This window comes from Globicephala melas, chromosome 19 (genome assembly GCF_963455315.2).
Source record: "Globicephala melas chromosome 19, mGloMel1.2, whole genome shotgun sequence".
In the NCBI taxonomy this organism is placed as follows: Eukaryota; Metazoa; Chordata; class Mammalia; order Artiodactyla; family Delphinidae; genus Globicephala; species Globicephala melas.
In genome coordinates this window covers 36,102,743-36,126,325 of record NC_083332.1, presented here as the reverse complement: position 1 = coordinate 36,126,325, position 23,583 = coordinate 36,102,743, and the positions used below count along the sequence as shown (strand labels likewise).

At 42.9% G+C, this 23,583-nt stretch overlaps 2 protein-coding genes and 1 long non-coding RNA gene across 3 annotated transcripts in view; 1 reads left to right on the top strand and 2 right to left on the bottom strand.

Annotated features, from left to right (window-relative positions):
- The window catches only part of LOC132593890 (uncharacterized), a 23,818-nt gene extending 9,457 nt beyond the window's left edge, over nt 1-14,361 (bottom strand). Inside the window, exons 1-4 of the long non-coding RNA XR_009559880.1 lie at nt 14,200-14,361; nt 13,692-13,981; nt 12,241-12,305; nt 8,905-9,172 (exon numbers count right to left, since the gene is read on the bottom strand). This is a non-coding gene — a long non-coding RNA (uncharacterized lncRNA). The remainder of the gene's footprint in view (nt 1-8,904; nt 9,173-12,240; nt 12,306-13,691; nt 13,982-14,199) is intronic.
- On the top strand, nt 11,136-23,162 carry PRSS54 (serine protease 54). The gene is given in 6 exon segments (XM_030848030.2): nt 11,136-11,174; nt 11,176-11,224; nt 13,585-13,756; nt 18,156-18,414; nt 19,007-19,138; nt 22,508-23,162. Coding segments are annotated over 6 exon segments (1,194 nt in total). The 5' UTR covers nt 11,136-11,138; the 3' UTR covers nt 23,054-23,162.
- CFAP263 (cilia and flagella associated protein 263) overlaps nt 20,914-23,583 on the bottom strand; it is a 32,692-nt gene continuing 30,022 nt past the window's right edge. The window contains exon 9 of the mRNA XM_030847955.3: nt 20,914-23,583. Coding sequence (XP_030703815.1) covers nt 23,455-23,583 — 129 coding nt within the window. The 3' untranslated portion in view covers nt 20,914-23,454.

Here is a 23,583-nt window from a genome sequence, read left to right as displayed (position 1 = left end):
ACAATGAGATATCATCTCACAGCAGTCAGAATGGCCATCATCAAAAAACCTACAAACAATAAATGCTGGAGAGGGTGTGGAGAAAAGGGAAGCGTCTTGCACTGTTGGTGGGAATGCAAATTGATACAGCCACTATGGAGAACAGTATGGAGGTTCCTTAAAAAACTAAAAATAGAGCTACCATATGACCCAGCAATCCCACTGCTGGGCATATGCCCTAAGAAAACCATAATTCAGAAAGAGTCATGTATCAAAATGTTCATTGCTGCTCTATTTACAATAGCCAGGACATGGAAGCAGCCTAAGGGTCCATCAACTGATGAACGGATAAAGAAGATATATACAATGGAATATTACTCAGCCATAAAAGGAAATGAAACTGAGTTATTTGTAGTGAGGTGGATGGACCTAGAGTCTGTCATACAGAGTGAAGTAAGTCAGAAAGAGAAAAACAAATACCATATGCTAACACATATATGGAATCTAAGAAAAAAAAATGGTCATGAAGAACCTAGGGGTAAGATGGGAATAAAGACACAGACCTACTAGAGAATGAACTTGAGGATAAGGGGAGGGGGAAGGGTAAGCTGTGACAAAGTGAGAGAGTGGCATGGACATATATACACTACCAAATGTAAAATAGATAGCTAGTGGGAAGCAGCCACATAGCACAGGGAGATCAGCTCAGTGCTTTGTGACCACCTAGAGGGGTGGGATAGGGAGGGTGGGAGGGAGGGAGACGTAAGAGGGAAGAGATATGGGAACATATGTATATGTATAACTGATTCCCTTTGTTATAAAGCAGAAACTAACACACCATTGTAAAGCAATTATACTCCAATAAAGATGTTTAAAAAAATGGGTATTCAAAAAATAAAAATGTTTCTTTGTTGAACTGCAAAAACCTCAAGAGGATGGCTGAATAGTAAATTAGACACAGGTGAAGAGGGAATTAGTAACTAGGATGTATATCCACAGTAGTCACCCAGAATGCAGCACAGTGACCAAAAGATACAAATATAAACAAAGTGATAATAAGAGATGTGAAGCACAGAATAAGAAAGTCTAACATATGTCTGTTTGGAGTCCCAGAAGTAAAGAACAGAGAGTCTGAAGAAGAGGCAATATTTGAAAAGATAATAGCTGAGCTCATTCCAGAATCTATAAGAAAACATAAAAACACAAAGTCAGGAAGTACAACATATGTCAAAAAGCATAAATAAAAAGAAATTCATGCTTCAACTCACCTCAGTGAAAGCACAGTACACTCAAAACAAGAAGGTCTTAAAAAGGGCCAGAGAGAAAGGACAGATAATTTATAAAGAAACAACAATTAGGTTGAGGGGACCCTTCTCAAAGCGATGGAATCTAGAAAACAGGGAAAAAACACCTTCTGAGGATCGAGGGAAATAACTCTCAACCTAGAATTGTGTGCCACCAAAACTGTTTTTCAAGAAAACAGATGTTTTCCTGAAATGCGCATTAAGAGACATTTACAGACCAGCAAAACCTGGTAAATTTTTGTCATTAAGAAATCTGTACTAAAGAAACTTCTAAAAGATGTTCTTTGGGGAAGAGATACAAGATGTAGATATAAAGTCTAAGATAGAAAAAGGAATAGTGAGCAAATAATATAATAAATATTACTTAAATGCAAACAATCATTGAATAAAATCACAATCATAATCATAATAATTTAAAAAGTATAATGTATGGGTTAAAGCAAAAACTAAAATATAGAATGAGAATAGCATGTAAATCATAAGGGGGAGATTAAAATGGAAGCATTTTAAGGTGGTAGTATTATCATGGGGGAGCTAATATAAAAATTGTCAGAGGTGATGAAGGTAAATGTGCATGGTGAGGTAACTTGAGTGGTACCCTCTACAAGAATAGAAATAGAGTGTAAAAATTTCAAACCAGTAGCAAGGAAATGTGGAATAGACAAAACAAAACATAAGCCAAAAAGGCAAGAAAGAAGAGGGGAAAGTACAGAAAAAGCAGAACAAAAAAATTTTTTAAAAAATGAAGATAGAAGATAGTAAAAAAAATCCAAATATATCAATAATCCCAATCAATATAGAAGGAGTATACATGCCAGTTAAAAAGACAGAGATTAGGGCTTCCCTGGTGGCGCAGTGGTTGAGAGTCCGCCTGCCGATGCAGGGGACACAGGCTCGTGCCCCGGTCCGGGAGGATCCCACATGCCACAGAGCGGCTGGGCCTGTGAGCCATGGCCGCTGGGCCTGCGTGTCCAGAGCCTGTGCTCTGGAGAGGCCACAGCAGTGAGAGGCCTGCGTACCGCATAAAAAAAAAAAAGATAGAGATTGCCAGATTGGATTCTTTTTTAAAAAATTCCAACAATGTACTATTTATAAGGGATATATCTGAAGCATAAGGTTACAGAAAGTTTGAAACTAAAAAAGTAAAAGCATGGAAAAAGAAACATCAACAGATAAAAAGCAGGCAGTTATACTCATGTCAGATAAAATAAACTTTAAGATTAAAGGTATTATTAGCGATAGAGATCATAAATATAGTCAAACGTATTATTCATGAATTCTATATTTGCAAATGTACCTACTCATTGATCTTTATTTTAACCCTAAAATAAATACTTGCAGCGCTTTGCAGTCATTTTCAGGCAGGCACAGAGTGACAAAAAATTTGAGTCACTCAACACACACTTCCCAGCTGAGGTTGAACAAGGTCATGCTCTGCCCTCCTGTTTTAGCTCATACTGTAAACAAGTATCCTTTTTGTTGTCTATTTAGTGCCATGGTTTTTGTATTTTTGTGCTTTTTGTTGGTGATTTTGCTGTTTAAAATGGTCCCCAAGCATATGCTGGTGTCTAGTGTTCCTCTGTGCAAGAAGGCTGTGGTGTGCCTTATTGAGAAAATGCATGGATTAGATAAGCTTCATTCAGGCATGAGTTATAGTGCTGTTGGCCACAAGTTCAATGTGGCCACAAGTTCAATGTTAATGAATAAACAATATATATTAAATAAGGTGCCTTTAGACAGAAGCACACATAAAACAAGATTACGTATTGATTAGTTGATGAAAATGTTATAAGGAGAGGTTCGCAGGAACCTAGCCTTATATTTCCCCTAAGAGCAATGGTTCAATATTCATTAATTCAGTGTTTACCGCAACTTTACAGACTATAGCTACAGAGAATAATGATAGAGAACTGTAGTTCAGTTCACCAGGAAAATATGAAAATTCTAAATGTGTATATCTAATAAATAGCCTCAAAACGTATAAAGCAAAAACTGCTATAACTATAGGAAGAAATTGATAAAGTCACCATAACAGGAGGCACCTTTCTTAATTATTGATAGGTCAAGCAGACAGAAAATCAGAGATACAAGGATTTGAAGAGAACAGTCAACAAGCTGAAGGTGAATTGATGGGTATAGATAGTTTACATTTTCCTCAAACAAGCATGGAACAGTTAAAAAGTTTCTTACTATATACTAGGCCACAGAGCAAGCCTCAGAGATTTTGAAGAATTGTTATTACACAGATATTCTCCAACCAATTGGGTTAGAAGTGGATAGTAAAAGTTAAATAAAACTAGAAAATTTTAATTTTTAAATTATTATAAAAAATTTTAATTTTTTATAAAATTATATTTTTATAAATTTTATTAAAAATTTAATTTTTAAATTTTTAATTTTTTAAAAATTTTTTAAATTTGGAAATTTAAAAACACACTTGGGTTTCCCTGGTGGTGCAGTGGTTAAGAATCTGCCTTCCAATGCAGGGGACACAGGTTCGAGCCCTGGTCCGGGAAGATCCCACATGCTGCGGAGCAACTGAGCCTGTGCGCCACAGCTACTGAGCCTGCGCTCTAGATCCCATGCTCTAGAGCCCGCGAGCCACAACTACTGAAGCCCGCGCACCTAGAGCCCATGCTCTAGCAACAAGAGAAGCCACCACAATGAGAAGTCCATGCACTGCAACAAGGAGTAGCCCCCGCTCACTGCAACTAGAGAAAGCCCACAGCGGCAACGAAGATCCAACACAGCCAAAAATATATAAATAAAATACATTTTAAAAAAACCCCAAAAAACCCCACATTTCTAAGTAGTTCAAGAGTCAAAAAAGAATCATAATGGAAATGTAAAAATACTTAGAGATGAATGATAAGGAAATCACAAGGTATCAAAACTTTAAACTTAAGAAATGCTAAGAAAGTAGAACTTAAAGGGAAACATGAAGTCTTAAGTGCTTATTTTAGAGAAGAGGGCAAAAAATTCATAAGCTGAATGTCCAGCCTGAAATTTTAGAAAAAGAAAACAAAATAAACCTAAAGAAGGTAGAAGAAAACAAATAATAAGTCTAAGGGTAGAGAATAATAAGCTAGAAAACAAAGATACAAAGTAATAAACCAGTGCTAGTACTAAAAAAAGATGTTAGCAATAAGCTAAAAAACAAAGATACCAAAAAAAAAAAAACCTAAAAAAAATCCAAAAACAAAAGACAAAGAAATCAACAAAGACAAAAATTTAGTCTGAAAACACAGGTAAACTGGAACTCTGGAGAGACTGATAAAGAATAGACAGAGGCATGAATAAACAATATTAGGAATGAAAAAAGAATGTTAACTTTTACAATAGAGATTTTAAAAGACAGTGAGTACTATAGTCCTTATGCCAATAATTTGAAAACTAACAAAATGGAAAAGTTCCTAGAAAAACATAACTTACCAAAGCACGTCAAGATGTATAGTCCTAGGAGCACTAAAAAAATTAATCAGCTTTAAAAATTTCCCTGCAAACACCAGACCGAGGTAGTTTTCAAACGAGTTCTGCAAAATTTCAGAGAACAGACCATTTCTATCTCCCAACTAATTCCACAGGGCCTTAAAACTGATACAACAACAAGAAAGGAAAATTATAAGCCAATCTAACTCTCAAACACAGATGCCAAAAGTCCTATATAAAACACTGGCAAATAGTAGTGTATAAAAAGATAACATTAATCCTTGAAATTCAAGAGTGGTTTAATTTGAGAAATTCTGTATGCTTTATTAATCACACTAACCAATTCAAGAAGAAAAACCATATGATTATCTTAACTGACACCAAAAAATTATTTGACAAAATTCAATCCCAGATTTTGATTAAAACAAAACAAAACCTAGAAATAAAAGGGGAGCTCCTTAACCTAATTAAGTAAATCTATTTAACGATCTATTATCATGTATTATTCTAAATGAGGAAGTGTTAGAAACCTTCCCTTTGACCAAGACAAGGATGCCCGCTATTACTGATTCTATTCAGTTTTGTACTGGAGGTCTTAGGCTGTAAGACAAGAAATGAAAGGCATAACAACTGTAAAGGGAGAAACAAAACTGTCATTATTTGCAGGTGATATAATTCTTTACACGGAAAATCCGAAAGAATCTAAAGGTAAATTATTAGAAATAGTGATGGTTTAGAGGGAAATGGTTAAAAAGAATAATAAAAGAAGACATCATTTAATTGCAACCAAAAAGTGTAAGATACCTAGGAATAAATTCTATCAAAAGATGTGCAAGACCTTTTTGCGGAAAATCATAAAACTGTGCCTAAAAATCTTAAAGGAGATCTAATTAGATTGAGTGATACATTGTGCTCATGGATAAGACTCAATATTGTAAAGATGTTATATTAGCCACAGATTGATCTACTGATGGAATGCAATTCTAATCCAAATCTTAGAAGGTGTTTTTTGTTTTCGTTTTTGCTTTTTTGTGTGTGTGGAAGTTGCCAAGTTGATTCTAAAAAGTACATTTGAACATTTACAGTTAGGGCTCTTTGTCTTGTTTAAGAAACCCTTCTGTAGGTCAGCATCAGAGATCTGTTCTACTATATCATCTTCTCAAATCTTACAAGTTTTGTCCTTCACACGTAAGTCCTCAGTCTGTCTGGAATTTTTTTGTGCATGGTATAGATTCACTTTTTCTCACATGGATACTCAGTTGTGCCAGCATTAGAGTCAAGAAAAAAAAAAAAGCCAAGAATAGTCAGGGCATTCCTAAAGGAAAAGAATTAGGTGAGAGCACTTGCCTTACTAGATATAGGGCTTGTACAAAGCTATATGTATAGCTTTGTACAAAAATATATAATATATATTTTTTGGCCACGCCGCGAGGCTTGCAGGATCTTAGTTCCCTGACCAGTGATCGAACCCAGGTCCTCGGCAGTGAGAGCTCAGAGTCCCAACCACTGAACCGCCAGGGAATTCCCTATAATATTTCAATACTATAATACTATAATAAAATTGTGTGGAATTGACACAGGGATATAGACAAAACGACCAGTGCAACAAAAGAGAGAGCTCAGAAACAGACCCAGGCACAAATGAAACGCTGATATATGTCTGAGGTCACATTGGAGACCTGTGGAGAAATAATGCTGGCACAACTGAGTATCCACGTGAGAAAAAGTGAATCTATACCATGCACAAAAAAGTTCCAGACAGACTGAGGACTTACGTGTGAAGAACAAAACTCGAAAGATTTGAGAAGATGATATAGTAGAATAGATCTCTGATGTTGACCTACGGAAGGGTTTCTTAAACAAGACAAAAGAGCCCTAGCTGTAAATGTTCATACATTTGACTTTATTAAAACTAAAATTGAGACCTCTGTTTTTTCAAAACACCATAAAGAAATCAAAAGTGAAAACAAAGGCCACAACTGGTAGAAGATATTCACCATACCTACAGTGAACAATATTCAGAATGTTTTAAGAATTCTTACATAGCAATAAGAACCCAACAGAAGGCAACCCAACAGAAAAAAAAGGGCAGAAGACATAAGCATTAACTTGTAGAGGTAATAAACATGTGGGAAAGTATCCTCAACATTATAGTTAGGGAAGTGCAAATTAGCAATGAGATATTATTTATACCTATTGGATTGACCAAAAATTAAGGCTGACGGTGGCAACTGTTGGAAAGGACATGGATCAGCAGGGACCCATATACACTGCTTGTATGAGTATAAATTGGTACAACCACCCTGGAAAACAGTCTAGCATTGTCTTCTAAAAACAGGTATATCCTAACATATCCTTTGACCTAGCAACCCTACGTCCAGTATACACAGCCTAGAGAAACTCTTGCCCATGTACTCAATATATAGTTTAAGCATATATACACATGGATAAACTTATTATAAAACAAAGAGCAAGAGAATGAGAGAGAGGGCAAATACAAGATAATGGTAATGTCCTAGCTCTTGTGTTGTGTGGTAAGTTTGACTTAAAGAAATATATCTGTTAAATGTTCCTTTTAAATTAAATGACTTAAAATGGAAGGTTTTCATTAGGGAAATTTACACTGACACAGCTACATGTGGTACAAATGTTCATTATCAGCCTGTTTCAAAGATTGTTGATTGGGTAATTTGATTTTCAGGGGCCAGTGGCTAATGAAATGTGTTTCATTTTGATAAGAATTGAAAAAGTCTTGCATACAAGTTCTTTATTTAGGGGTTAAGGACATGGTAAACCTGATATTCTATTTTAAACCTTTCTAGGAAGATTTAAAACATTCTATGGATGATCTCTTTCATGAAAAACTTGCAAATCCAATACAGATATCTGAAAATAAAATTTCCAAATCATGGCATGACACCATTAAAATATTTTTGTCATTTTCAAACAAGCACAATGACCTCTTTGGTATATAAGTTATAGATTTTTTTTTTCTGGAATGAGGGCATTATAATGCTTCTTGAATTTAAAATTCTTGCTTTTTTTTTTTTTTTTCCTAAGCAGAAAAGATATCTAAATGGCAAAAGCCTGATTCAAAGTTATGCTCTTCATAGCAGACATCATACCATGATTGGGAAGCCTTCAGTGAGCGACATTAATGAAAAATAACTCAAAAAGAAGGCAGCATGAGCTAGTGACACAATTCCTGTTCAAGAGACTTTGTAGGATGTTGTCTCAGTATAGTAGAAAAGTCACCCCAAGCAGGTGAGCAATGACTATGACATATTTGGGTGAGTAGATATTTTGCTTAACAATTCAACAAACCAGGGATGAGTAGGAAGCAATGCTTGGAAACTAGGTGGTACATAAATGAAGAAATGCTTGATATTTTTTGTCCTGTTAATTTCACAAGAGATTTCTGAAGTGTGGTAAAGCTCTTACTGGCATGTTGAAAAAACATTTTCCAAAGCTGCAATGGGACATGAAGAAATATTTTCCAGAGGGAAAAGAAACCAAGCGGACTAGAAATCCGACCCTCACTATCTCTCAGAATCAAACGTTCAACTTTCCAGAAGACAATTTCAACTCCCCAGGTTTTGAGCATGGTGGGCAGGTCCCTGAGCATCAGAGAACAGTCATCAGTGAAAAAACTCTCTCCGTGATTTTAGAGTCCACGTTCAATCTGAATACACTGAACTGAATATCTGATGGAGCCCCCAGAACATGCTGCGATTTCAGACGTCCTCTGAGAGTTAGGATTTTCTAACTTAATGTAAATAAAGAGTGAAAATAGAAAGTGACAGGTTGAAAAACGACATACGTTTCATGCTGTCACTGTCCTGGATATGGAGCCCTTGGTGTAAGATGGAAAATGAATTTCCTTTCAAAGATATAAAATATAAATTTTATTATTATTAACCTTAAAGAATTATTTAAAACGTTGTGATGAATTTTTTTTTAATTTACCTAAAGTTGGCAGTCTGTAATAAGTGGCCCAGAGAGGATGAAAATTTGAGGCCCACTGTCTATAAGGTCTGCTGGGCCCCTGCAGGATTCTGAGCCTTTCTTATCGTGGGTTATGCTAGATCCTTCCTGTGAGGAGACAGAGTGTTTCTGGTGGTTTGCGCATGACCTCTTTTCATGAAGAAATTTAAAGAGGAATCTGGAGAGAGTCAGGGTCTTGGGCACTAACCTCAGCATCTCCATTCTTACAGAGCAAACTTTGACTTTGCCCCAATCACTGTTGCTACTTCCGTCCCCTATAAAGGTAGCACGTGGTCCAGGCTGAGAAATGCAGACTTGGAGATCGTTGACCCTGGAGTTGGAAGGATCTGGGTTGGAATCCTGCCCACGTTTTCCAGGTGTTCGGCTTTAGGGAAGTGACTTTCCCACCCTGAGGCACTCTGTTTCCATCTGGAAACTTGGGTAATTCCCTCATCCTGGCACGGTGATTGTGAATCCTGAATGAGAAAATGTGAAAGCTCTCTGAGACCTGCAATGTGGAGCATACTGAAGTATCAACAGCTCCCACCTCTCCCACTGCCAAAAATCTTACCGATTCCATTCTCCCAGCAGAAGCTAAGCCCTGCTTGGTGCTGGAGGTGATAGAGGCTGGCGAGGCACACATGGGATGGGTGTCAGGGAAACCGTGAGGGGAAGGAGATAGTGGCTCCTCTCTAGTCAGGCTTCGCTCTCTATCCAGCCATCCTTTCCCCATCAGCCATTCATCTGTCTGTCCAATGAGTGCCATTTACGCACCTGCGCCAGCAGCCTGTGAGCCCTCTGGTTCCATGGAGTTACATCTCACCACAACGTTCTCGACACTTTCCTAAAGTCCTGGCATTTGTGCTGAAGCCAGAGCTGTTCGTAGCGGCCAGAGTGCAGATCCATCTGGCCCGGTGGTCTGGCAGGGCCCTTCTGGTAGCTCCACGTGGACCCACAAGCCGTGGGAGCTAAAGAAAACTGGGCTGAGCCTCCAGGAAACCACAGAGGGAGTGTAAGAAATGTTGTCAGGGATTGGAAAAACCAAACCCACCCAAGTCGTGGGCTTCCTCCATCCAGTCAGACAGACTCATGTAGACACAGGGCAGGTTCTGAGGAGGCAGACAGACCACAGCCACGACTGGACCGGACTCTGTGATCCAGCGAAAGGGATGCCATCTCAGCCAGACTTGGGGAGAGGCTGGCTTTCAGAATAGCCCTGCCAAGTTTAGGAAACAGGCAGGCTTTTCATCCCGGCTCCTCCTGCGTCCCCATGTCCAGACGTTTGCTTGGTGACACCATGGTAACTATGATGCCACAATGGAACATTCTTCCCAATGTGGTAGCAGGAATCCCTCTGTTGAGCTCTGCGGTGTAAGGTCAGGGTGAGTTCATTTCTCCTTTAGCAGGAGCAGTTCACGGAAGAACTCTGAGAACCATTCTGACGACAAGAAACACTTGGTGTCATGAGCAGAACATGGTGACTGAGGACGGCATGCACGGGTTCCTTGGACTCTTGTGCATTGTCTGAGGTGAGGGTAGGCCTGGTGGTGGGGCTGATGGAGGAGCACGCCTGGGCTTTGAATTCCAGCTCCACCACTTGGCAGCTGTGTGACCTTGGGTGGGATTCTCAATGTCTCTGAGTATCAGTTTCTGAATCTGTAAAATGGGAATGATGATAGTGTCCACCTCACGGGGTGATTGTGTGAATGAACTGAGTGACATGCTGGGGCAGTTACTATGTAAAAGGATGAGCTGTCACCAATTAGAAGAAATTCCAGTAGAGTTTAGTAGGAGGGGCAAAATCAGGGTAGGCTTTCACGGAACACCTGCTTTTTGCTGTCAGCAGCATTTTACAGCTACAGAGTTAAGGCTAGGGTTGAATTCCACGCGTCAAAAGATGACCCTGGGCTTCCCTGGTGGCGCAGTGGTTGAGAGTCTGCCTGCCAATGCAGGGGACACGGGTTCGTGCCCCGGTCTGGGAGGATCCCACCTGCCGCGGAGCGGCTGGGCCCGTGAGCCATGGTCGCCGAGCCTGCGCGTCCGGAGCCTGTGCTCTGCAACGGGAGAGGCCGCGGCAGTGAGAGGCCCGCGTACCGCAAAAAAAAAAAAAGAAAAAGAAAAAAGAAAGATGACCCTTTTCTGAGACCCAGCTCTGTGGGAAAGCCGGAGGCCCTGGATTGCGGATTGTGGAGAAAACTGACCGGCATGGCCACCTTCTCTTGCTGGGCCGTCTTACGCGTCGCCGGCTGAAGAGCGGGGCTGGGCAGCTGGCTCCTGCCTCTTTACGGCGCGGACCCAAAAAATAGGGATGTTTCCCATGTCTTGGAAGTTTTGTCAGTGGAAAGGAATAGAGGCAGGGACTCTGACGCTGGGGGAAAATCACCACCTTGGGGAGGAGAGGAAAAGCCCATGCGTTTGGCTGTTCTGTGTTCACAGCTGCCCATGGTGTCTGCTGCGGCTCTCTCTGGGGATGGAAGTGATGAGACGGACGCTCTTGGTGCTGTTCTACGTCTCCCATGCTTCTGCCAGTGAGTGTGCTTCTCTCTTCCTTCCCAACTTTAGCTGATTGTGTGACATGGCAGGGGGAATCATCCCGGAAGAGAAAATGGTACTTAATGTCCAGAGAGGGACTCAGGGGGTAGGTGATTCATGGCATTTTGCTCTGGGCAGCTTGCGTTGGTGGTGGGAACCAGGGACAGAGTGGGACGTGTGGCGTGGATGTAGGAAACTGCGGCTTCAGCAGCCTGATGTCAGGCCTAGTCCTTGGTGAGAGTACGGTTAGGGAGACAAGCCTTAGGCTATGGAGAGGTCCCTGCGCAGAGCGGGTTGGCGTGAGGCCTGCCTCCCCACTCACAGCCCTGCCTTGCTCTTCTGGAGGCACGTTCCCTGCGCTCCGTCAGGTGGCAGACATCCTTCCTGAGCCGGGGTGGGGGCCCGAGGTGCGTCTTATGCACTTGGCAACCGGGCCTTCCCTGTGTTTCTACTTCAGTATTGTTCCGATGAAACCCTTTATCCTTAAACCTTATTGTTACCTCTAAACTGACCCCCAGTTGCAGGGCCCGGCCCGGGAATAGGGAGGTGTCTGAGAGGCTGCCTGGCCTCAGTTGGCAGAAGTGGCAGCTGCAGTCCCCTCCCCGACCCCCAGGTTGCCCAGGACTAAAATTCCGGCCTGCAAAGGGGAGACGGAGTGGGGCACCTGACTAAAGCAGGCTCTGCCCCACCTTCTGCCACCCCAGCTGGCTCTCTCCTGTCTTCCTGGAGTTAGATGGGGGACAGGAGAGGCTTCCCGTGCACGCACACACACACATACACACGCCAAGAGGACCGTCCCACCTTCCAGGCCTCCTCCATCTCCTTGCAGCCCAAGGAGACAAAACACAGACAGGGCCTCTCTCCTCTCTTAAAAAGCCTCAGGCAAGGGACCCAGGGCAACCATTTCATCTCTGAGGCAGATTTCCTCATTATATCCTGGCTGTTCAAGAGTTTTATAAGGACGAATGAATCAGCCAGCTAGAGCTTTGAAAAAGCAAAAGTCATCACAAACCTGTAGGTTCTTCGTGCGTTAGGAAGAGTTGGTTAGTGCCTCGTTCACTACAGATTGCCAATGTCCTGTGGAAAAAAAACGGAATTCTTGTCTCTGGTGATCCTGAAGCACTTGGTGACCTTACAGACATCATCTTGCTAACAACCAGCTCTTGTCACTGTTTCAGCAAAGACTCCAAGTGTCAACTCATAGAGATGTTTGATCACATGACGCCCTAGAATGGAGGTCTGCTGTGGTCTTTTAATGACTATACTGAATGTTCAGTCAACTTCAGCGTCATGGTTTGGAAACTCTCTGTCATTGATGTTCACCTCAGAGGTCACCTCCTGGGGGAAGCCCTCCCAGACTTCATGTTCTGGGCAGAATCCATGCCCCCTCCTCTGTATACTCCGGGCACTGTCCCTTGTGTCACAAGTCTCTCTGAATGCTACCACTCTCCAATGTGTCTGTCTCCCTTGTGCACTGTGACCTTCCCTGGGGCGGGGACAGGATCCCGAAATCCTTCCCTGCCAGCCCAGCCCCTAACTCAGCAGGGCTGCGTGTGCGGTTGGATGAATGGCTGAAAAAGAAGCCACCAATGACCTGACTTTTTCAGCTGGTGCTACCCACCATGTGACACACAGAACCCAGGGCCACCCATTTAGAAAAAAAGCACTGGGTACTCATGCAGTGGCTACCAGAGCAGTGGTTTACATGGGGAAAAGATGGAATTGTCCCCTGGGGTTAGCATTATCAGTCATGGGGACACAACTCTCCTCTTATGAGAGGCGTGTGTTACCCCACCTCTCATAAAAGGAAACTGAGGCCCAGACAGAGGAGTGGCTCTCCCCAGGTCTCAACACACAGGGGCCAACTGCACTTGGGACACTGTGTCCAGGGACGTCCTGAAACACTAGTGGTTCTCAACCCCAAGTACACATTCGAATATACCCTGGGGAGCTTTTGGAAAACATTAATGCCCAGGCCTCATCTCCAGGGGTCTGGGAGGGGCCGGGCAGCAGGCGGATGAAATGTTCAGTCAGCTTGAGAATCCCTATACTCCACTCTGCATAGGCGAGGATGAGATGGGCACCCCTGGTCCACTAAGGAGGCCAGGCACGGGGACTCATCGGGACAGGGCACATGGACTAGGGAGGGAGACCCACCAAGGGCCTTTTATGGGGAAGAAGACCCACTAGGAAAATAAATGTGGGTGGTAGAGTTAGTGGTGACCAGGACAGAGAGCCAGAAAAAGTGGGGAACCAGCGGAAGTGCGAGCGGGTCCTGGGGTCTGGTGCGGTGGCGGCAGCCCCAGGCCTCCAGCTCTTTGCCCCAGCAGTGAGGCCCCTGCACAACCCCCTGCAGCTTGCGGCATCCAGAAAAGCAACACCGTGGAAACTTCCGAGGAGGGTTTGGTCGAAGACGAGGAGTTCCCATGGGTGGTGTCGCTGCAGGATGTCCAGTACACCCACCTGGCTTTCGGCAGCATCCTCAGTGAGTTCTGGATCCTCAGCATCGCATCCGCCTTTCAAAACAGGCCAGTACCCCTCCTTTGGAGTCTACACAGCCCACCGAGGCGGAGTGGGGGGGCTCTGTTTCCTGCTCAGCTTGGGGAGGCCTGGAAGGTGGATGCCCAGTGACAGGGCAACAGGGCTTTTTACCAGCGCAGTGCTCACTGTGAGTTTGGGGCTCCTGAAGTCACCAGTTGCCGAGGTTGGCGCAGTCTGTGTCTCCTCTGCTGTGAGGACTGCCAGCTGCACAACTGCAAAGTGAAACGATTGTTTCTCCATCTTCTACAGGAAGGATATTTGTTCCCATTTTATTACAATCACAAAGGCACTGACTTTTATTTTTAGACACTTTAAAAAAAATTTTTTTAAAACATCTTTATTGGAGAGGCACTGACTCTTGATACTAGAGGTTCCTATTGCTTATCTTGTTTAACTGAATTGATAGGAGCCCTTACCTTAACACACTTACCTCAGGCCTTAACAATGTGACTGCCACAAACACATGCACGTAGAGAAAAGACTTGAAGGAAATCCGCAAACACTTGAAGAGTGCCCATCTCTGGGTGCTCAGAATGCATGTGATTTGTTTTCTTCTTTGAACTTCTCTGTATTCTCCAAATTTTTTACAGTAAATGGGCATTTTCTTAAACCAGAAAAAGAAAAAAAGCCTATACATGCTATTAAAGGAATAACTTTTTTTGATAAAATGTCTCACTTTCTGACCCAATGATTTCACTTTTGGGTATCAACATTAAGGAAATAATTTCAACCACTGGAAAAGTTTTATGCACAAGTTGTTCATAGGATGATTAATTACACACAAAACACTGGAAGTGTAATGTCTGATTATCATGGATAAGTAAATTATGATATAGTTACTATTTTATAGTTTATAATATATTATATATGATACACAGTATATAACTTCTATATACAATTACATATAGATCCATCTATTCAATATATTATATAGATATATATTGTATGTGATATATACTATATATAGTATATATTATACAGTATATAATATATAGTATACATACTATATATATTACAATTATAATTTATAAATATATAGTATATTATATAATTTATAGTATATATACTATATATTATATACTATTTATACATTATATATTATATATACACATATAGAGTGTGGGGAGAGAGAATATAATTACTATAACTGGCCAAATACATTATAGTGTAAACCCTTGATGAGATATTGTACAATTGCTGAATTTTTTAACATATGATTTGTATTTTTTAATTAAAAATACATGTATTTAAATGAAAATACATGTAATACTGTGATGTTCATGAGGAATCAAAGGGTGTATAATGAAAATCAGCTCCTCCCCTTCTCTGCCCTTCAGTCATCATTTCCCTCCCTTGAGCCATTTCTGTCACCAGTTTCTTGGGTGTTCTTCCTGAAACACTCCAAGTACTCATGGATATCTACATACCTATAGGTCTATCTATATTGACACATATCTATTGACAGAGAGAGAATTTTCTTTCTCCCCTGTATTAATCTGCTGGGGCTGCCACAATGAAATACTACAGACAGGGTGGCTTAGACAATAGAAATTTATTTCTTACCGTTTCAGAGGCCTGGAAGTCCAAGATCAAGGTGTCAGCAGGGTTGGTTTCTCCCAAGGACACTCCTTGGCGTGTGGACGGCCACCTTCTCCTTGTGTTCTCCTATGGCCTTTCCTCTGTGTGCACACATTCTTGCTGTCTCTTCTTCTTATAAGGACACCAGTCCTGTTGGATTAGGGCCCCACCCTATGGACTCATTTAACCTTAATTACCTCCTTTAAGGCCCTATCTCCCAACACATTCACACTGGGGGTTAGGGCTTCACCTATGAATATGGGGGGACACAATTCAATCCATAACACCCACCAACACAATTAGTAACACACCATATACATTATTCCACTCTTAGCTTTTTTCTCTCTGTCATGAATGTTGGGTGATCCTTTCTTATCGATACATAGAAAGTTACCTCATTATATGCATCAGTTAGCTGCCCAGTATCCCATATGGATGTACCATAACTACACGGTCCTCTAATAATGGAAATTTGGGTTGTTTCCAATCTTTCACTAGTAGCAAAAAATGCTGCAGTAGATATACTTGGACACACATTATTTCACATACATGGAAGTATACTGTTGCACGAATAACCTAAGAGTGGAAAAACTGGACTAAATCTTGATAGCTGTTGCCAACCAGCCCTCCAGAGAGGTTCCGTTGTCTATGTAGTGTTTTCATTATTGCTATTTTCTATCTGGTCTGCTGTTTTGGTTTTGATTTCCTCTCTGACTCTGGGTTTTATTAAAGACCATTTTAAAATATCCAGGTAATAGGGTCTTTTGTTTTGTATTTTAACATGATTTAAGTTTGAGTTAGACTGCATGGTGATCTAATAAGGAATTTGCTGATGTTATCTTTGGGGTCTACTATGTGGTCTGTATGAATATTTTCCACAGGTGAATTAAAGAGCTCATTTTCTGTCCTTGGAGTACAATTTAATATATAAAATTAGGGCAGGGAGTCTACTTGATCTATCCTAGGCTGACTGAGGTGAATTACAAATTTCTGGCTTTTCCTCCTCCTATTTCCTGGAATTTAATTCATGAACATTGTATCACTTGCTGCAGATATTTATAAGTGAACTCTTCACTGCAGACTGAATTCCTTATCATCATGAAAGGCCTTTGTTTGTCTTGTTGCATGCTCTTCTGCTCTGGTGTTCAGAATGAAGCTCCTGCTTTTTGTTTTTATTTTGGACTCTTCTTTTTTTATTGCTTGCTGTTTTTCTCTTCATTATATGGCTTTGTTTTGTATGTCTCTTCTGACAAATTTGGAAAGTTTGAAGTTGTGTTCTCCTGGTCATCTTAGAATTATAATTTCATGGAAGACACACAAATCTTGTTTCTCTCTGGATAGTCCTCTATAGATTCTACTGTGGCTGATGCCAGAATTCCTGTCTTTTCACTTCTTCCCTCATTCTTCATGACCACACAATTTTAATAGCTTATTTATGTACTTTAATGTTTACCTTGATTCATATATATATATATATATATTTGTACACCCCTGTTATTTCATATATTAGCTATAAATAAATAATAGTTTAGACTTCCATAAAAGATGAGAAAATTGGTGTATATACCTACCTCTGCTGGTTTACATCACTACTCCTATCTATAACTTTAAAAGTTTCTCTTTTGTTTTAATTTTAGACCCACATTATAACGAATTCCACACTTACTGACCATCACTTTGCTGGATTTTTTCCATTCAACACTAGAATTGGTTAAAATTTGTCTTCAAGTAGTTTTTTTTTTTTTTGGCCACGTTGCACAGCATGTGGGATCTTAGTTCCCTGACCAGGAATTGAACGTGTGCCCCCTGCAGTGGAAGTGCAGAGTCCTAACTACTGGACTGCCAGGGAAGTCCCTCCAAGTAGTTTCTTAAAGGGCTCCCAAGAACCATATTTCCTCGAGTTTTACATATTCAGAAATGTTGTGCTGCCCTGCTTCCGTTTGAAGACTTAACAGGCATTCTCACCCCCACCGCACCTCAGCTTCTGGTATTAAATCTTGCTGTGGAGAAGTCTGAAGCCATTCTGATTTTTTCCTCTGTAGGTGGGAGATCACACATCCCAGTATTCCCCGGGAGAGGCCTGGTTTACACCTGTTATCCTATTGTTAGCATCCCCTTTCACTCCCACAAGTCCCCCAGCTTAGACAATAAATCAGAGGACAAACTTAAGATGACTTAATCTGTTTTGTGTGGATGCCCAAGGATTCCTTCTTTGTCACTGAAGTCCAGCAACTTTACTAGCCATGCTGGATCTCTCCCATTTGCCCCTCCAGACCCACTCTCTACTCTTTTCCATTCTGCTGGGTGCCAGGAGGCTGACCTGTGTGGGTTACACCAATGGGCGCTCTTGCCTTCTGGGCTCCAGTTGGGTTTGGCCAAAGGGAGCACTGGGAAGAGATCAGAGGGAGGAAGGAAGTGAGGTCAGGTATTCCCCTGACAGGTACTGCAGACTGGATGCCTCCTCCAGCCAAGGGACCCACTCCCCATGGCTCTGTCTGACCACTCCCTCCCACCAACACCCTGTTGTTACCTCAGCAGAAGGCTGCATATGCCACCCGGAACCCAGCATACTGCACTAGTCTCTGTGATTTCCCTACGTCCTGCGAGACCTTATTAAACTTTCCTCAGTTTACCTTATTTGAGTGTGCCATCTGTTTCCGGCTGGGAGCTGACAAGGGTATGTCTCAGTGTTGAGCATTCTGTATTGAGTTTTCCCTAGGATATGGAGTACGCTTCCACACTGTAGACACAAGTCTTATTTCTGGAAAACTTTCTTGGCTTCTCAAGATTACCTTGCTCTCTCTCCAGGAAGGACGCTGTTGCTATAGTTGGTATAGCTAAGATGGATGCAAAACTGATCGCTCACAAAGAATATCCAGTGAACACCATCATCGTCCATGAGGACTTTGATAATAAAACAATGAAAAATAACATAGCCCTCCTGAAGACAGACACGGCGATGCAGTTCAACAACCTGGTCCAGCCCATCTGCTTCCTCGGCAGAAAGTTGCATATGCTACCAGCCTTGCAGAACTGCTGGGTGGCAGGATGGAATCCCACATCTGCAGTTAATGCCTTTCTTCTCCTAGAGGAGGCTGTGTGTGTGCTAGCAGTGGGGGTGACTGGGATGAACCATTCTAGGGCTTAGCTCAATAACTCAGGTGGCCTGAGGTTCTAGAGTTGGGCTGGAACCCTCAGTTAATCCGTCAAGATTCCCAGCGCTTGCCCTCTTGAGGCCATTCTTACGTCTGGTCCTTTTTCTTCTATTCCTACACCAAAATTGGAAGTACTTGGGCAGCAAGCAGCCTGAAATGAGTGCAAGGTTACCGAAGGGCCAGGGGACATTATTCCCTGAACCAGAGCTGACAGTCCTCTTGTATGAGCCATCCTTGTTTTCTTTTATTTTTGGGAAACAAACAAGGAAATGCATTCATTCTCTGTAGATGTAGATGTGAACATTTTCTCTGCCTATTTTCACATTCAAGTTCAAAGCAAAGGTAGTTTTCAGTAAAAACTGAGACACAGGTTCGGATTTCTGTGAGGAAAAGGGGCTTTATCAGAACATTTCCTACTCACTCCCATCTGGATATGTGAGTTGTAGTTGCGTTGACTCGGGGGACGTCTTCTTGTGAATAATTCTCGGGCTCTCTGTTGTCCAGACAGGAAATCACATGACAATGAGTATCCTGAGGAAAATCTCCGTGAAGGACATCGACTTGTGTCCCTTAAACAAAATCGAGAAAACAGGATGTGGCAATCACATAGAGATGGAAACTGATGCCGTCTGCTTGGTAAGAACGTGGTGGAACAGAAGCTACAGGCTGAGAGTAAGCAGTGGTCACTTCATGGGGAGCCTCAGGACTCCCCCTCGCTGGATTGTGAGCTCCGTGAGGGCAGGGACTGTCACCTGGGATTCATGGACGTCTCCAGGGCGAACAGCACTTGGCAGGTAGCAAGTGCTCAATAACAATCTGCCGAATGGATTAACCAGTCACTGTTTTCAGTGTGACATGACAAAGCATGGCTAAGTCACATGTTTTTTCATTAGCTAAAAGTTTGAAAGAGTGAGTCCAAACCACACGTGCAGATATACGCTGAGCACGCCTACAGCGTGGGCTCGCTGTATTCGGCTTCTTTGGAACCCAGCCTGATGCTATTGTTCATCCATTACTGGGTTTCTTTTTCCCTGTAAGAAGCCCTGCCCTCTAGCTGAATGTGGGCTGTCCAGGTGTGGCTGTCCTACTGCCTCAGGAAACTGTGCAGAATTCACAAACACCTGTCCAGGCCCCCTCATATCTGTATCTGGAAAAAGTGTGGCTTACCAGGGCCACAGAGTTAATAAATCTTAAAGGCGAGAACTCAGGTCTGCCAGATTTCCAGGCAGAGTTTCCCTCCTCTACTCTAAAATTGTCCAAGACACTGATCAACCACTTTTCTCGAAGTAACCTTCAGGATTCCCTGATGGGGAAATTTTTTTTCCAGAGGATCTAGGGAAAGTTTTTTAGAGAAAAAGGAAAAAATACATATGTGCGGACAATTCTTTCTCAAAGTCATTTTATTGCAAAAGCATGAGGGACTGCCTTTCATCAGGAAATAAGTTTGCCCTTCTAAAGTTGGCTCAACATTTATCAAGTGCCTACATTGTCCTGGGCTCTCTTCCAGGCGGAGGATTGTAGAAGCTTCTTAAATTAGAGAATGTGTTAAAATACAGTAGAAGACGTAGCTACTTAACAAAATCCTGCCATCAGCCACTCCATCAACCTAGTACCACACTTCATCAAATCCAGGATGCTGTCAGGTGCAGAATGCACCATTATTTTATGTAACACTGAGAAAGTAAAAACGCTGCCACTGAAACTCTGGAATCTACTGATTAAAAGACACATCCCATTTCAAAGATGCTAACTTTTAAGAGCATCTTAAATTCACTGGAATATGGTAAGCTGCTTACCCTCTAAATGATCACCTCTTTAAACCACCCACAAAGGTCAGATTGGTTTTTAACTGTAGCACACCTGTAGACAGTCCTTTGTTTTTTAAGAGAATTGTGCTTGCAAAAAAAAAAAAAAAAAGTTGCCTTGTCTACCTAGGATCCTTCCTAGGAAATGTGTTCTAGTGTCCAGAGGTCCTCAAAGCCACACTTCTCACATGTAGAATAAGTTACCCAGGTTCAGTGTCTGCCCTAACGGGTCCTCAGAAACCCAGCAAAAGTAGAATAGCTCTGAACTCACCCCTCCTTTGTTCCCACAACTGTTAGGGCTTTTGCTGGATGTCAAGGTTGAGGATCACGCAATGAAAGGGGGTCGCTCCCCTGGGAGATGAGGTGGGGCTGGAGCGCCTGGTGCTTTTTGTCTCCGTTGCTTGAGCTTCAGAAGTCTCGGCCTTACACGTCACGGGGAATAGAAACAGCAGCTTATTCTACACCCGAGTGGAACAGCAACTTGCAAAACCACACAATAGCCAGGGATGTTGACCGCACAGTCATTTGTCAAAACTATTTGTCCTGAATGGCATTCTTTTTCTTCCTCAAGCTGTAAAAGCACAGTTAAAGCAAATTGGGAGTGGGACTGGTGAACGGCGGGGAGACCACTCCATCCTTGGCCAGAGAGCCTCTGGGCCCCAGGAAGACACAATGAGGGGCAGATGAGAGCCAGTTCACCAGTCCTAGGAGGACCAGCCAGAGCTCAGGGATGAAATCTCCGCCCTCTGCTGTTTGGCAGCATGGGATGCAAACAGTAGAATGTGAGAAACTGAAAAAATCAAAGAGTTCCACACTCAAGCACCCCCTTCCATCTAATGAGAAGCACAGAGCGAAGTCTGGAATGTCATCCTCGTGTGTGTGCAGCTGTGGGACAACCAGGGCATTATGGCAGCCTTGCAGAGCATGCCTCCCATGGCCCTGCTTGCAGAAGTGTTCTTTGCTTCTCCCATTTGCCTGCATTTCTGTTCTGGTGTGGCCTCCTCAGAAAAAGGAGGGTTTAGTGAAAGAGGCTGCATGTGTGTAGGAACCCAAGAAAGCTCCAACATCCAGGCCTGGGAATGGGCAGGGGCTGAGGTGACCACTGTTTTGCCTGTTGAATTCTCACTGTTGAGTCTGTTCAGATTGTTTCCCATTGTCAGCTGCAAGCCCCCTCCCTCCGTGCCTCAGTCCACACAGTGAGAGCAAACTGTGATCACCCAGCCTGTCTCGCCTGGCAGGTCACATAGGTCAAAGGTGGCTGGCCAGCCTTTGATGATAAACTCCCTCTTGGATCAAGATGGACCACAGGCTGGTGCTGGGGGGCAGGTATTCCTTTAAGAGGAGGCCTGGGGGCGGGGGGTAGGGTGGAGGACAGGTAAGGTAAATTATACCTAGTAGCTGTCCTGTTGCTTTTCCCACATTTCTCAGTTTTTCACATTAAAAATGATGGCCTTTTCTGCACAGCAGGGTAATAGCAGCTAATTGTTAACTGAGTGCATCCCGTATGTCAGGCACTGTGCCAGGAGCTCTGCCGGTGTTACAGGCACTAACCGTGTCCCCACTTTAGCTCAGAGAATTAGCTAACCTGTTAGGGTCACATGTCCAGCCAAGTGTGCTGGGCTTCTACCCACTCACCTGAAGGGAGATAAGGTCTGTGTGGCAGAACTCCCGGGGCCCAGAGGACTGCTCCTGAGAGGTGCACTGGCAGGCAGCTGCCAGGTTGGAAAAGCTGTGAACCCAGCCCGGCAGCGTGTGCTTCCTGCAAGTCTGACTGACCCTAGCAGGACTGTGGGTAGGTGCAAGCAGCTTAAACGAAGGATGGAAACAAAATAGGGAAGAGAAGGAAAAACGGGAGCATTCCAGGCCAGAAAGGAACAAAATAACATTTGAGGAGTGAGAAACCAAAAGAGAGGGAGGATTTATTCAAAGTACTGGAAAGGGGCAAGAAAATGAAATGGGATCCAGGAAGCTACAGGCAAACTGCAGGAGCCTACAGATAATTTGTATAATGAAAGGAAAGGTCATCTTGTTGGAATTTGTGGTGGAGGTGGCCTAGATTGGAAATATTATCCTATAACTTACCCCATTTCCAGTGAGAACCAGTGTAAAACTTTTCTAGAAGATAGTAAATTGCACAGGGACATATTAAAAAAGAAAACAAGTTTTTCTAAGACCTGAAGCTTTCTGTCCTTTGTCACAGGGGGACCCAGGAAACCCAATGATGTGTGAGCTGAAGGAATTGAATCTGTGGGTGCTGAGAGGAATCCTGTCTCAAGGTGGTGAGAAATGCCCTGGCCTGTTCCTGTACATCAAGGTGGAAGACTACAGCAACTGGATCACATCCAAGACCAAGAAGACCAGCCCTCCCCTGTCTTCCTTCCACCACTGGAAAAACCTGATTCCTTTCCCCAGCCACTCATCATGTGATGCTGTGACACAGAAAAAACATGCTGGGCTGAGCCAGGTTGGACAGTCCCAACCACACTTCCAAGGACAAAAAAGGGCCACCATGCATTCATGGTCACAAATGGCAAATGGCACTCCAGTGAGTCTAGACTTTAGGGAAAAGGATCTGAGGGAGTCAGACAAGTCTGAGGTGGTCATCCAACCCACGTACTATGATGACAACGGTGGGGAGGTTGGGGAGGGCAGGTCTCTATTGGGCCAGAACAGGTTACATCAGCCCCAAGAAATTATCTTATTTTTCTTTGTGCTTGTTTTCTTTGGTAATGGTATCTTAGTCTAGGAGCTAACCTTCCAAATGGAAGAGTAAGCTCAGAATGCTGAGTGCCAGGCATTCACCACGCTGCTTTGGTGTCTCTTTTTGAGAGTTGCACAGCTGGGCTGCCACAGACAGGCCCACAGTACAGACTGGGGGGGGGGTCTCCCTCCTCTGTCCCACTCTCACATGCAGGAAGGTCATTTTCATGTGTGCTTGTGAACTAAACGTGGGCTAACAAGTGTCAAACCATTAGAGTTCCCTGTGGTTCTTTCAGTGTTTATGGTTCCCGGAGTCAGGCTGTGAAAACACTCCCCGGGGACCGATGTGGCCTGGGAGGTGACCAGCAGCCTGGCTGGAGAATTGGGGACACCAGCCAGCACAGGGAACAGTGAGAGGACCCCATGACTAGAGAGGAGCTGATTACTTTAATGGATCACTTTTTGGTCGGCAGCCGTCGCCTCCCTCTGGCTATTTCCCAGGGGGCAAATTGCCTGCAACTGCTCATTGGTGATTTTCATTTTATTCCAAGCCTTGCGGTAGCCTTTTAAGGACAT